General features: G+C 38.9%; 1 protein-coding gene across 6 annotated transcripts in view; it reads right to left on the bottom strand.

Moving 5' to 3' along the window:
• shank3a (SH3 and multiple ankyrin repeat domains 3a) overlaps positions 1-15,335 on the bottom strand; it is a 245,793-nt gene that overhangs the window by 92,767 nt on the left and 137,691 nt on the right. For 5 of the 6 annotated variants that reach the window (XM_024803193.2, XM_076885709.1, XM_076885710.1 and 2 more), the window contains 4 exons: positions 12,102-12,210; positions 11,429-11,580; positions 9,287-9,454; positions 3,139-3,255 (listed from right to left, as the gene is read on the bottom strand). In XM_024803193.2, the coding sequence (XP_024658961.2) occupies positions 3,139-3,255; positions 9,287-9,454; positions 11,429-11,580; positions 12,102-12,210 (546 nt within the window). Of the gene's footprint in view, positions 1-3,138; positions 3,256-9,286; positions 9,455-11,428; positions 11,581-12,101; positions 12,211-13,330; positions 13,978-15,335 lie in introns of those variants that run through there. The other variant, XM_076885713.1, reaches the window with a different exon arrangement.

Below are 15,335 nucleotides of genomic sequence, written 5' to 3'. Positions count from 1 at the left end.
GTAGCGAATACAATACAATTCAAAAGTCATTCACGGAAATTCCAATTTCATTAATTTTATTTAAAACAAATTTGTCAGATGGTTCAATAAACTCTCCATTTTCAAAAATTAGAATTTTCAAGGTTCAGGCTTCATGGGGTTAAACCAAAAAGCACCTGGCTGCTCTACATCTACATGGTTTGCTCAGGAGAATTCTGGTTTATACTGCCCTCATCTCCCACTACCCTAATCTACTTCTTGTTCATTCATATTACGAAATACTGCACGTTAACATCAAGCATTTATCCTCATTATTATTAATATTATTATTATTGTTATTAAAATATTGTTTTATTTGAAGCTACTATATCTAGATTTGAAGCTACATGCAGATTTTCTTGTAGATTACACGGATGTCAAACTCACTAAGACTCACAGCCATCTGGCACTATGAAAGCTGGTAGGCACGTATTCACAGATTTATACTTGGATTTGTGCAGTTTTGTTTTGTTTTTTTCTGTTTGGTTTCACCAGAACAAAATACAAACTAATTCTATAAACAAGTATTTACTATCGTACTATAGCCTGATAAAAGTTTTCAATTATCTGAAAATGTTGGAAACAGTGAAATTAGACTGGGTGATATTTATTAACATGGGAATGGAAACTGTAGCTTATTTAAAACTGGTACACAATTCTCCTGCCATAAATATTTAATGCGTGCAAACCCGAAGTGGGAAATAGTGCCCTACATGCACCATTTACTGTTTGAGTAAGATTTGCTAAATAAGTATATAATGCCTAGTCTGTCAGACAAAGTTTTATTCTAAAAATTAAACAATCTATGAATACGTACTCACCGGACACATTATAACTGCTCAGCCAATCAAATTTCAGCAGTACATTGCACTTAGTCATTTAGACATAGTCAAGATGACCAGCTGAAGTTTAAATTGAGCATCAGTGCAGTGCAAAAATCTCTTGTTAATGCTGGTCAGGGGAGAATGATTCCTCTGAGTTGGTCAGAAGGCGACTCAAAATCCACTTGTTATAACACGAAAAACCTTGAAAACCTTTTCCTTGAAAAACAGGAAATGGAGCCAACAGAAGATTGGAAAATAAACATCACCAAATAAGCACTGTTTAAATACATCAGTCTGCCTGAACCATGTCCATCCCTATGCATGTATGACCACACCTATCTTCTAAAGGCTGCTTCCAGCAAGGTAACGAACCGTGTCACAAAGCTCAGATAATATCCGACTGGTTTCTTGAACGTGACAATGTGTTCACTGTATTCAAAAAGCCTGAAAAGGGAGATTCACAGGACGGATATGCAGTAAATTTGCAGCAACTGTGTGATGCTATCATGGCAGTAGTAATCACTGAGAAAATGTTTCTAGCACCTTATTGAATCTACACCACAAAGAATTAAAACTGCTGTGAAGGCAAAAGTCCAACCCAATGCCAGCAAGGTATACCAAAAGAAGTGAATGGCATGTTTATATGCGCTGCACTGACATCTTCAGTATGAGAAACGTGGGCTTAGCGTTAAGAGCAATAGACGGGGCATGGAAGCTGTATGGCAATTATAAGCAGGCTCAAATGCATCTTTGTTTAGAAACACGATCTGCAAAGCATCAAGAATTAAATTACATTCTATCCCTGCCTGGTGCATACTTTAATGCAAACTGTATTAGTAACCCACAACTGATAAAATATCTCTAATTGTTGCTCACTTCAGTGGCACAACCACACTTAGACCAATTCTCTTCAGTTGGCCTTTTTAGCCTGGCATCAAAATTCATACAATGGAGAAAATTGCCAGGTGGATTATTCCTGTGGTTTCGACGTTATGAATCCGTTGACGTTATGAAACACACACAAACACTCGATGCAGCGTGGTGGCTGTTCTGTAACTTTACAGACACTGTAAGTAACATCCCTGGAGTCTCTGAGCTTAATATATGTCCTTGACCAAGAAAGTTGAGTGGCACAGCGTTCAGTGCTGTAGCACAATCATTGCTTCTACTATTCGTGGAAAACAGGCATAGACAAATACTTACACTGAAAGAATATATCGTCAGAGTATTCAAATCCTTCACCTTTTGCATGCTTTATGGTATTCAGCTAGTAGGGTACAGTATAGAAAAGGAGACCCTGTTTTTGTAAAGGTACCACAGTTCACACACTGGTAAATAAGGCACTGATCAGAGCAAGGATATATCTTATCCTTTGATTCTTCCACAAAGCCCTCAATAAATCGGAAAAAAGATTAAGCCTGGATCCTGCAGCATATTCCTAGACAAACTGAGTAGCTTAGAGGAAGGGTCACAGTCAAGGAGTCAACCAAAAACCCAGTAGTTGCCCTAAATGAGGTTTAGAAGTCCTCTACAGAGACTGGGGCAGTTGAAAGGATAACAGAACTCTATCAATTAGTAAAAGATCAAGACAACAATGAAATGGCTTCAGGACAAGTTTCTGACTGTGACTGGTGCAGCCAAAGGGCAAATGGAGCTTGAGAGGATCTGTCAGGAAGATTAAAATAAACTGACCAAATCCAGGTGTGTAAAGCCTGTAGAGGCTTAACCAAGAAGACTCAAGAATGCACTGGCTCCCAAGTGTCTGAAAAGATCTGAAATCCTTTGTAAATACATTTTCTTTTGTTTTATGCATATATTTGTTTACTTCATCCTTATGGGTTATTGAGTATTTACCGATATGAAAAACATTACAATGAAGTCCAATAAAGGATTGTGCACATGCAGGATTTCTCAGACCTACTTCACAGACAACAGATGTACAGTGCAAGATTTTTGAGTTATTCCTAATAGAATATTTATGTATAATTTTAGTTTTTTTAGACAACAAAAATCACTAGTCTAAAGCAAATTAAGAAAGCCAACACACTCAGCTGAGAAGCTAGCTCTGGTGCCTGTCGTATAATGTAAATGGATCAAAGAGCCATTAACCACCATGTCCTTGATTTTTCACCCTGCTACTGAATGTGACATTTCTCTGCTGTACTGGCACTAAACATCTACACTGGATGTAAACTGTGTAACGTACAGGGCTACAACACAAATGCAATTCCCTTCATTCTCCAAGCAAATAGTCCATAAATGTTATTTATGTTTTTCCTGAAACAAGTGTTTGTACCTGGTTGTAGAGCGCACACACATGCAGAGCCGTGTTTCCAGATGCATTTTGAGCACTCATGTCGGCTCCATAGAATAGCAGGTGTTCCAAATGCTGCACATGGCCATAGCGACATGCCTGAAAGGACAGAGATAAAACATTTACACTAACAGAGTCAAAAAGAAGTAAACACGGTCTCTGGGAAAATAATGCAAATTAATGGGATAACAGTGATATATGTAGGGAAATGAAATGTTTTAAAGAATGACAAAGTCCAGAAATGAACCACAGATGCAATCTGCATTTGCAACTTAAATAAGTAAATTAGTCAATTTTCGGGTCTTAAGGTTCATCAAGAGCCAAAGGGCAATAATCGCTGTATTAAAATAGTCCAAAATAACAGGCAAATGTAGCAATTTCGCCAACAAGGTAACAGAGACTTGTTGCTTGTTAAATGCCCCATCACCCCTGCAAGGAACTGTTATAAGCCAAGAAAAATCTCTCTTTAAAATGGCCAAATTAATATAATGTAACCTTAATCTTTTCTTCATCACAATATACAACTGTATACTGGAATAGTTTGAATTTATCATAATCATAATACAAAGAGAAGCCAAGATATCTTTCTATGTCTTTATACAGATTATCTAAATGGTTGAAAGCTAATCTTCAGACCATGCTTTTCCTTGAGCTAATTCCTTTCTAAAAAATATTCTCACCTATGCTAACAGTTTCTAAACAGAAGAGGAAATCTTATTTGCATCACCTAAGGCTAAATGAAATCTGTGAAGCTCTGCTGGCAAGAGTTATGCCGTTTCCTACTTTTTCTGCTTCTTGTTTCACATAACTCTGAGCAATAAACTTTTCATCTAATCTCTATCTTTTCCTTCTTCTTTTTTGTCTCCAAATCTGTGGTTTGTGCGCCTTACTGACAAAGAGGTACACGATTCTCCCCAGCAATTGTTCTCTCACTTCTGTATTCTGTCTCGCTAACAGTGTGTGACAGCAGTGCGAATGTGCACAAATGATTCTGGGATTGTTGTTGGTTATCAGCCCTTTTGCAGTGTATCCTATTGTACAAAATACATGCCCAAGGAATGCTAATGCTCGGAAGGGCACAGAGAAGGGGAGAGATGTGGAAGGAGAGTTAAAATGAAAGGATTGGAGTAAAAGTGTGATGGACTGAAGAATTCTTAGATTTACTTTATTTTTGGGTAATAGTGAAAACATACATAAGAACAAATAACTGTAAAAGCATCTTTGCTCTCTTATCCTAAACCCCCTCTATATTTTCAGCAAAGAGACTTCCTGGGTGATTTCACTAAACTCTTTTACGCAATCTTGTCATGAATTGCTTTTTAACACCACTTCCTTAAAAAGTAAGAAGGTGTGTGTTGGTGAGATGTGGTTATTAGCATAATCTGCACTAAAGTTGCTTTGTGGATGTCTTTCTTGGGCTGTGTGGCCAGGCCCCGGAAGGCCATACACAAAACCACAGATGCAGTAAAACAGTAAAAAGTTTATTCTAAATTCATTCAAGTGTCCTTGGGTAAAATACGGAACTCCAAGTTTCTCTGCTGTAATTGGTGTGTCAGTGTTTGTGTGAACGGTTGAAAGAAAAGTGCATGATAAAGAGCTTTGTACAAGCAGTATGCTTGAGAAGTAAGTAAGTGTAGACTGTTTTGACATTTCACTACAGAAATGCAGAGGCTGAGTGAATGCCATAAAATCTCTTAAACAGCATCTAGATATCCCTTCGCGTATGAGGCCTTTTCGTCTTTCCAGTACAGCGAGCTTCCTTTGAGCTGACATGTTCAATAAAACCCTCACAAACACAAAGGCTGGTTTAGTTCACAAATAACTTTTACATTTCGTTTAAGACTTTTATTAATTTTGTTTATTTTCCTTGGAAACAAAGTTCACTTTAACTAATCTCTGCAATCAAAAACAAATTGAGAATGTTTGATCTTGCTCATAATAACTTCCAAGTAAGAATAATTGCAATACCTTGAGATCAAACACACTTAAGCAGTGTTGTCTAAGTAACTATGGAGAAAAAGAAAAACAGACAGATGAAGGTGAAATTCATGTCAACATGTAATAAAAAAGGTTTGTGTGGGAGACAGGCAAACAGATACTGACATGATCCACGCAGCCCCTGTTTAATGATCCGCGTTCCTCTTGGTCCTAACTTCAAATTTCTTATTATATTCACGGGAGGAATACACAACCCCCCCCCCCTCCTAATATAAAGCCATAAACATTTGTAAAGACAAAGAAGGTTCCCATTCAAATACACTAAGCTTGATTCTGTTACTATGTTGCCACTCAACATTTGAAATGCAAGAACTTTCAGACATAAAAATCCTGACACAAATAAAAACACTATATAGGGACTATGCATTATCTTTATAGGGCATGACAAACCTGTATGTGTGTGTGTGTGTGTGTCTGACATTATATTTCTACTAATAGTAAGCAGGTAGTAAATACAGTAAAAAAAATACTGTCGAAATACTAAAAGTATCCATAAATGACTCAATGTGTATTTACAGCCACTTTAGGTTGGTAATAACTCAGACACAACTGCATATTTTCTAGGACAGTAGGCAACAATTGGTTAAAAGCACTTCGATTTGCCCGTTAATTTAAGCAACCTTACTTATTTTTCACGGGCTTTCTTGGCCAAAGCCCAAGTTTAATAATGTGCTTTCTATAAACTAGGCTATTACTTTCCAGGTCTTCTTATACAGTTATTGTTCATGGCTATACTCTTTTATAAAAGGTCTACAATCAGACTCAGTAAGTCTTTCCACCTGTGTACTCTTTACACGTGCTTTGGAAGAGGTATATTCATCATTAAAACAAGTAGAAAAACAAAATCAGCACCATGGACAGTTTCAGGAGGGAGGGAAGCAGGTGCAAAATATGACATGAACTTCTCCATAAAGCGAGCAAGATATGTGTGTACATAAGTATATGTGCATAATACTTCAATATAACTGCGGTAATGACTGTCCCAAACAATTGGAAGCACAAATTTCACAGGTCCTGAGCCTCAGTTATGTATAAACAGTAGCTCAGTTTGTTTTTTGTTATTTTCGGAGGCAATCTGTGCTCAGAGATTTCTGTTGACACTCCTGCAGATTATTTGCGCACCGGGAGACACACTTCATAAAACTCAGATTGATCTCCCCTCTCACCAGCTTTCCCAGTGTGCCCTACTACAGTTATTTGTTGACTCACATTCGCACCCACTTCACACATATGTTGGTGAGTTGTCCAGAGGTGACATAAGAGCCTGGACCTGTCTAGCATTATGTGGACAATTTACGCTGCCTATACAACAGTGGTGTAAGTAATTTGTCTTAAAAGATTAGCCAAAACCTCTAACGCACAGGTCTCATGCCTTTTTGATAGTATATACTAGTGCTGTCAAAATTAACGTGTTAACGTAAACTAATCTGCCATTACGGTCAACGCGATTACAATGTCCAAGTAGAGTTAGCCTCGCACGTGCGCAAATGGGCAGTAGATCTGGTAGTGACGGGCAGCTGAAACAATCAACTCAATATGGAAGATGATAAATGCACATTTGCCCTATCGACGGGAAATTTGAGTATTAAAAAAATAACAAGACAGAACAGTCGACCGACATAAAGTATTATGCACATTGTGCAAGAAGGAATTTTCTTTTCACCAAAGCACTTCCAGCTTAAAATATCACATTGACGCGAAGCACACATTAATCGGGAATGCTGCTCGGACTTTGGCTAAAGTGTCAGCCAGCTTGCCACAAACCACTCACGGAGCATCGGGGACTCAGTAAGTCTATCTCTGACATATTGACTGACACAATTGCCAAGTGGATTGCAACAAACTACTGACCTATTAATTATTGTTGAGAATACGCGCTTTAAAAAGCTTTGGTTTCAAGGACTTGAAGCGCCTCCCCAAGAGTGACAGAGAGAGAGAGTGGATACATTTTGTTAACATGAATGTTCGAGATGTTCAATAAACATGTTAAGTGCGTATATTTTCCCTTTTTTCTCGAGTCTGTTTGCTCATGCAAAATGAAATTAGATTAATATAGAATAAAAATGAAGGATATTTACTCAGAATCAGAGAGACTTTATTTATCCCCAAGGGGCAATTAAGATACAACAGAGCAGCATGATGCTAAAAATAAGGACATATATACACAGTTTTAAAATTACATTGACTGAATACGTGAGTAAATAACTGTAAGTGACTAAAGGTGAATAAAGTGTCGACAGAATAAAAATATTAATTGTGATTTAAATTGTGATTAATCAAAATTAATCCACTGTAACCCTGTGATGAATCTGATTAAACATTTTAATTGTTTGATAGCACTAGTATATGTTATATATTAGTGTATACTTACCTATCAGTATATAGGTTTTTTAAAAAGATGTATTTCACAGGAGAGAACCTGTGTTAAAAGATTCAAGAAATCTATTCAAATTCTCTTTGAATTTAAGGATACATTCTTTGTGTTTATTCTGCATTTACTTTATTGTATTGCATAAATGTCAGTTACAAGCTTAAATATAAAGTTGAAAAAATGTAATTGCAACCAGGCTATTGATCAAGTAATTGCGTTTAATCGCAATTAATTACAGAAAATTGTGAGATTAATTACATCATTTTTTTAATCTATTGATAGAGCTAGTATATCCCGAATACAATGCTTTTGTTAAACTGATTTTATATAAAGAGTCACAGGTTTTCAAAACTATAAAATAGTCTGTACACAGCCCTACAATGTTATCTGTGTGTATGTGTGTGCATGCAAGTGCGCATGTCTGAGCAGAACAGTTTAAGTCCAAAACCATTATAGTGAAGACACTTTCTGTCCTGAAGATTTCAAAGAGAGGTTTAAGGCTTAAGATTCAGCTATTTGGCTGTGGTTAATTTGGTTTAGGGTAAACATGTGGTTTGGGTTAGGGCAGTGGTTCCCAAACTCTTTTTGCTAGGCCCCCCTTTGTTTTACAAGAAAAATGTTCGTGCCCCCCACCACCACCACCACCACCCCACACGCACAAACACATCCTCCAACCACACACACCCATATTTTGCTCCACTGCGGTTTATTTCACACCTCAAACATTTAGTAAACAATTAAGCAAATACAAGTAAACTGCAATAAATGACAGGTAGTAATAAAATAAACTACTAACTCTTTTACGCTACGTCCGCACCTACACGGGTATTTTTGAAAACGCAGCTGTTTCATCCACACGTAAACGGCGTTTCGAATCACCGAAAACTGAGATTTTTTAAAACTCCCTTTTTGCGTTTACGTGTGGACGAGGAATACAGAGTTCGTCGCGCAACGTCAAAGGTATGTGCCTTTTTTCACATCACGCTGTGCGCCACGTTATTGTTTACATGAGATGAATTGCAGAGAGACAAAATACTGTTACTGTTAATCTGACTATCTGCAGGTTTTACACGCTTACATACACACAGAGTTACTGTCCCTCCATTTAGAAAGGCAGAGGCGTCACGGTGTAATTATTTTACCTGTAGTTGTTTTTTTTCCTGTGTAATAACAACATTGTTATCAATACATTTTTCAAAAAATGCCTCTCTGTGCAAAATGGGTTTAAACACATAAACAGCTGTAGGATACTGTTAGTCCGTGATTTGAACCAGGGGAACAAATCGTGGCAGGAACTGCCTGATATTATTTGTATCCCGCTGTAACTTTACTGTATAAAGAGCTAACATCTCCAAAATGTCAGGAGTAATTAGTCATTACAACAAGTGTTTGTGAACTAAAAATCAAGAATGTGGGATACTGTTTGTCCCTGATTTGAACAGCCCAGCACGTGCTCCCGACGAAGGGAAAACCAATTATGCAGGGGAGACCTACCTTGGCACTTGTACAGGTGAAACCAAAGGGAAGATATGCTTCACCATATTTTCTAGTCTTTGGCTTAGAATGAAGTTGGTTTGGAAACATATTCAGCTATGCTTCATCTCCTGCTTTGCGTTTCTGTAGGCGCCCCGTGCTAGCAGTGTCCAAGCGTTTTGTTCCCCCCACTTTTCCCTGCCATGGCTCTGCGCCCCCCCCTAGGGGGCGGGCCCCACACTTTGGGAAGGTCTGGGTTAGGGTAATGTGTGTATTACTGTGTATTACCTGGTGTATCTCCTGCCAGCCATTCTCATCCACACAGCCGACCTGTGCATGATCGTGCAGCAGCAGCTCACAGCAGTAGGGATCTCCTCCTACCATCGAACTGTGGTAGAGAGGAGTTAGCCCCCTGCTGTCTTTATAGTCAGGAGATGCACCCAAGTCCAACAGCGTCTAGTGGGAAAAGAGGCAAGTTTAAGGTTTTAAGTCACCAGTTTTGGTTGAATTTTCACAGTGAAATGGGAAGATAAAAGAGACCTTTGCATGGATGAATAACAATAACCAAAAATAATAAATAAGAATTAAAATACAAGTTAATATTTACACTTTACTAGTTAAAGATACAAGATAAAAGCTTTTTTTAAGTTGTTTTCTATTGCTGTTATGACGCTAAGAATATCAGCATTAGGGCTGCCACAAACGATTGTTTTGATAGTCGACTAGTCACCGATTATTTTTGCAATTAGTCGACTAATCAGATCATGCATCCATTGAACATAAAACATACAGCTTATTGCACCAGAATGCATCTGCTCTTATATGACTATCATTAGCTTACAGCTTTAAGTGTTTAAGATATGTGCTAACTAAAAATAAAGACAAGATGATAGTTTATTACATTTTAATGAAGTTTGCAGATTGCTTCGGTGGAGTTTAATAAACTCAGCCGTCTGCTCCTTGCTATCTAAAATATAACAGGACACCGGAGTATATTCTCGAGCATCTCACACTTCTGATAATCAGTTGTCTGCTTGACGTTTATTCAGCTGTGTAAAAACTATAACTTTAATCTCAGCCAAACCGATTTACTCAGGAACAAATAAAATACTGAAAAAAGCCAAACAATAAGATTTTTAAGTTATCTAAGTGATTTGTATATGTTTAACCTGAGTAGCGAAAGATAGCAGTGGGTGTGAAAACGAGTCCACTGGCTCTAGTGAGCCTGTAACCCCGGCTAGCTAAGAAGCTAGTGGGTAACAGACATCTCTGAAAACGTCTGAGCGCTTTTGAAAATATGTGGTGTCTTGATAAACTGAGCAGATATTTGAGGTTTACACAGCTACATTCTCATCTGAAAATATGTTAAACGTTTATTTTGTGACCCAGAAAGAATAATAAGAGTAACATTAAAACTAACTAGCTGCCGCCATTGTTGGAAACTGCGCTGGGCCGCGCTATGAACTCTGGGACACAGTTTCTTCTTCTTTGGCGTTTAACGGCAACTGGCATCCTTGTACATGCAGTGCTGCCATCTTCTGTTTCAGTCCGTTATTACACTCTTAAATCCTACTACTTATTCCTGCGGCTTTTGTGATCTTACAAAGCTTCAAACGATGCGTCGACTATTAAATCAGTCCTCGACGATTTTGATAATTGACGTAATTGTGACTAGTCGACTAATCGTGGCAGCCCTAATCAGCATCCTCCTTTCCTCCCACTTATTTTCCTTCCAATTCTTGAATTCTGTCACCCTAAAGGTCTCACTTAATTCCATCCATCCATCCATTCATGCTGTCATAAGCTGATAGCATGAAGCTGTTATAGGCTGAGAGATCAGGCACACACTGGACAGGCTGCCAGTTCTTTATACTGTTTAACATTAAATTTATAATTCTTGTGTGTTCAAATGCTGAACCTTGCATGTTCAGGCACCTGTTTATGTTAAAGAGCTACTGTAGGCTTATAATAGAAAGCCAGTAGAAAGCTGACATCATCCAATCAAGGCTTGTTGAGAGGCTCAGGAAAAAGCTGGCAGTACTTTTTAGGCTGTAGCTACTGCAATTTGTAACTCTCTCCTATTGGATCTTTAGGATCATTCAATACCATAACTGTGGTATCAAAAGTGGAAATAACTCATTCCAGTTTCAACAGTTCAGTTTCAACAGGAAACATGACTCACACAACCCATTTCATTTGGGTTACAAGCCTCCTCAAACCAGACACATGCAAGGCCATTCAGTGATTCAGTGATTATGTCAGCATATTCAAAGTTCAATCTCACACATTTAGTAAGTGCCCTCTGTGCTCGATAGCTCAAGCACCTGCTGCCAGACATTACCTGCCCATACATTCTCCTTTTCTAGACGGGGAGTTTGCATGAATGTGGTTGAGCCGGCTGAACTGTATATACGTGTGAAATGTGCTCACTATAAGTGCTGTATGGTTTTTGCTGCGCACGGCCTTGTGCAGAGCAGTAATCCCATCTTTTGTTCTGAAGTCCAGATGTGCCCCTCCACTTTTCAGCACCTTGATGAGCTCTGCACAGCTCTCCAGCTGTGCTGCTAGCGTTAGAGGACATTCTGCAAGCACAAGGAAGCAAAGAACACTTTTGAAAACTCAGCTTATTTCCACTGACATTATTGTGCATTCTTCCCCCAAAACATCCACCACTTGAATCGCTGCATTTTTTTTGGGACAAAATTGTCTGTGGCTTTACATTTTCAATGACTCTGCAGTTGGATCACTGCCTTTTTCAGTCGAGATTGTCACCCTCCTGTCTGCTGGCTGCTTCCAGTTGGTGTTAAATCAGCCTATTCTCATGTTTCCCTCACTTCGCAGCTCATCTGCTACACTACAGGTCACCCAGCATTGAAATCTCCTTTATGACTGGACAAACATTTGCATATACACAAGGAGATTAGCAAAGAGAGTAATCCAGCTTTACCCGCTATGCAGAAGGCTTATTTCAGAAAATCCATATATGGTCATTTGTGATGAAGACAGAAGGAGAGAAATGACAAATCAAGGATGGAGAAAAACAATCATCAACAATAAGTAAACTCAAGTATGGCAGGGATGAAATCTTAGCAGACTTGCTCACCTCCTGTGTCTGGATCATGGAAGTTAGGGTCCAGGCCTTTTTCCAGGAACCTTGAGACCTTTTCAATGTTCCTCTGCTGCACATACTCCATGAATTTCTTCAGGTTTGCCTAATGGAGGGAGACAAGGGAACGGGGAGTAGGGGAAGAGGAGGAAGAAACAGCTGTGATTGGATGATGTCAGACTCCTGTGGATGGGGATGTTTAATAATGCAGTCCAGAGATGAAAGCTGAAGTCATTGCTTACTCTCCTTCTGTGTTTGAAGGTTTTATTTCTGTTCAGTCATGGCAAGCTAATGGAACATGTTCAGAAGATACGGTATATAAGCTATTATAGGACAGACCAAAAAAAGAAATGGACAGAGCTGCAAAACAGCACTGAAAGGGAGAGTTTTCCTTTGGAGATTAGCGGCAAGAAAATGAGATCCTGAGGCTAACGTCATATTTTGAGTTCAGATGTAATGGTTATAACACACACACACACACACACACACACACACACACACACACACACACACACACACACACACACACAACAATGGCTCTACAATTAATGTTTAAAACCACTTTCATAAAACAAGCACACAGTCAGAAGCACAAGCTCACATGTAAATCATATCCACTCTAAAATACACAGACACACACAACACTTAATTTCCTTTGTGACTTATGATTAAAAATATTCATCACCTTTACCAATACGAGTGCAAGCCTGTAGAGTATAAAGCGAGAAATGAAGCTGTGAGCAAGGCACCAGTGCTAACACTTCATAATAGATTAAAATAGTCTGACGAATCAGGGCAACAATAAATCTAAAATGCAAAAGTGAAGCCTAGAATTGTACCAATAAGAATGTACTGTAGTTACAGAAGACAAAAGGAATTATTGAGAGAAATTGACCAAACAAAATTTTAATACTGAACACATAAACTGTCAATAAAAAACATGGATGATTGCCTAATATCATCTCCAGGATGTAATTATAAAATATCTGCAGCATCCCAAATGAGATTTACAGAGAACTTTCATTACTCCTTCATTCTCTCAAGGTCTTCCAGTTTCTCTCATTACATAATAGCCGCATGTACTAAAGCCTCGAGACTCATAAACTCATTACATTTCACACAACTTAATGAAGACATGTAACGCAACAAATTTAAACGCGTGCTTACCAACACGAGCACTCACATGCAGTAACGAGAACAAAAAGCAGCAGCCATTTGACACTCACCATGTGCAGCATCATATACTGTTTATCCCACGCTCTGAAAGTCACACGATACAACACCTTCCAAAATTTCACATCACACACCTCCTTTCTCTTCTCACCAAGTCATCTGCAACCCGCTTGCCTCTACAAGCCCGTGTCGTGTAGACAGACACCACTGACATGCTGTGAGCAGCTGCCGACTGCTACTCTCACTATCTCCAAGTCAAACTGAGAGAAATTCACTTTGGCTTTTCCCTTTTTTTTTTCTTTTTACAACGTTCAGAGAGGCAGTTGTTATGGTGATGGGATACAAAGACAGCTCTGGCAGCCAATGTACACGAGTGGGAAGAGCATTGAGGTTGGGTTTGTGAATGTGTTACGAACGAGTGTGGTTGTGTGTCCTGCATAAAACCTAGGATAATGCCTTGAAGAGGCTCAGGGATGATTTGCCAGTGATCAGCTGGATCTGATGTGTGTTTTATTGCCTGTTGAACAGAAGACAGACAAAAAGCCTGGATAATGATTTATTTGCTTTGGTGAAGGTCTTAATGAACTCTTTATATTCTTCTCCCTTTTGCTGTCTTTCTGTCAGTGTTACACACAAAGAAGGATGCACACTTTTTTATTTTCTCGACATGCTGACGTTTGACTAAAAATTCTGAAAATAATTAAAATGGTGACAGTCTGTCATACATCAAATTAAAACGCCAAACCGCTGCGACTAAACTCAGTATGCTTTACCTGTAAGGCCAGTAATTTGCCATAATACAAATGAAAATACATTTTAATAATCTCTACCTTGAAAACAAAGGTCAAAAGATTTTGTTCAGTTATTCCAAAAATATCTGCTAAATATCAAACAGACAGTTTATTTACAACCCAACCAGATTAGCGTGACTTGGTCTACAAATCTATCATAATGAAGTGAAATGATGACATGGCATGGCTTGCTAATGTTAACTGAGTGCCACAACTAAACAAGCATAAAGGTAAAGAAAAAAAGTAGGCAAGACAGATTTACAGTACAGCTCAACCAAAAATACTCCACAAATCATCCTGATTTTATCTTTGGGCCAGATAAAAAAAATAATCAAACTTTAATCTCTGCACCTCTTTTATGTGTCCTCCTTTAGATGTTGCAATTCTCTTTCTTCCCGAATAAGTTAAAAACTTCCTGTCATCTTTCCAGCTTGAACAAAATACTGAAGAAAAGACTTCAGTGGGCTCAAGGAGAGCATTCATCAATTTACTTCAACCATTTGTGCACTGATTACCTATTACTTTTACTAGGAACCACTTAACAGTAGATAAGTCTATCGTCTACATGTCTGTGAAGGTTCTCAGTCATCCAGGTCATCGTAGTCAAAGGAGCTTGCAAAGAAAAGCGTCTGGACTTCTTTAAGTTGCTTGAAGACGTTTCACCTCTCATCCGAGAAGCTTCTTCAGTTCTAAGGTCAAATGGTGGAGAGTCCCAGATATAAACCTAGTGGGAGTATCCCCCCACAGAGGGACAAAAGGACCCCCTCATGATCCTCTAATCGCCTGAGCCAAGGTGTGAAACTGGGTGTGGGTCCCAATCAGCCAGAGTTTCGGGTGTGTTCATTGTGAAACCTGGCCCCACCTTATCATGCGAATTCCTGAGGTCAGATGGCCCAGGATGTGAGTGGGCGTTAAGGCGTCTGGGAAGGGATCTCAAAACTGGATTATAGATGGCAGAGAGTTGGTGTCGTAAACCCCTGCCTCTGTTCAAAGATGGTCGCTCACAGGACCCACACCCAGTTTCACACCTTGGCTCAGGCGATTAGAGGATCATCAGGGTGTCCTTTTGTCCCTCTGTGGGGGGACACTCCCACTAGGTTTATATCTGGGACTCTCCACCATTTGACCTTAGAACTGAAGAAGCTTCTCGGATGAGAGGTGAAACGTCTTCAAGCAACTTAAAGAAGTCCAGACGCTTTTCTTTGCAAGCTCCTTTGACTCTATCGTCTACATTTTTACTTCATTATGCAAGATTGTGCATATACAC

This window comes from Maylandia zebra, linkage group LG7, assembly GCF_041146795.1.
Source record: "Maylandia zebra isolate NMK-2024a linkage group LG7, Mzebra_GT3a, whole genome shotgun sequence".
In the NCBI taxonomy this organism is placed as follows: domain Eukaryota; kingdom Metazoa; phylum Chordata; class Actinopteri; order Cichliformes; family Cichlidae; genus Maylandia; species Maylandia zebra.
The sequence above is the reverse complement of the archived record's forward strand: the minus strand, read 5'-3'. Positions and strand labels throughout refer to the sequence as shown.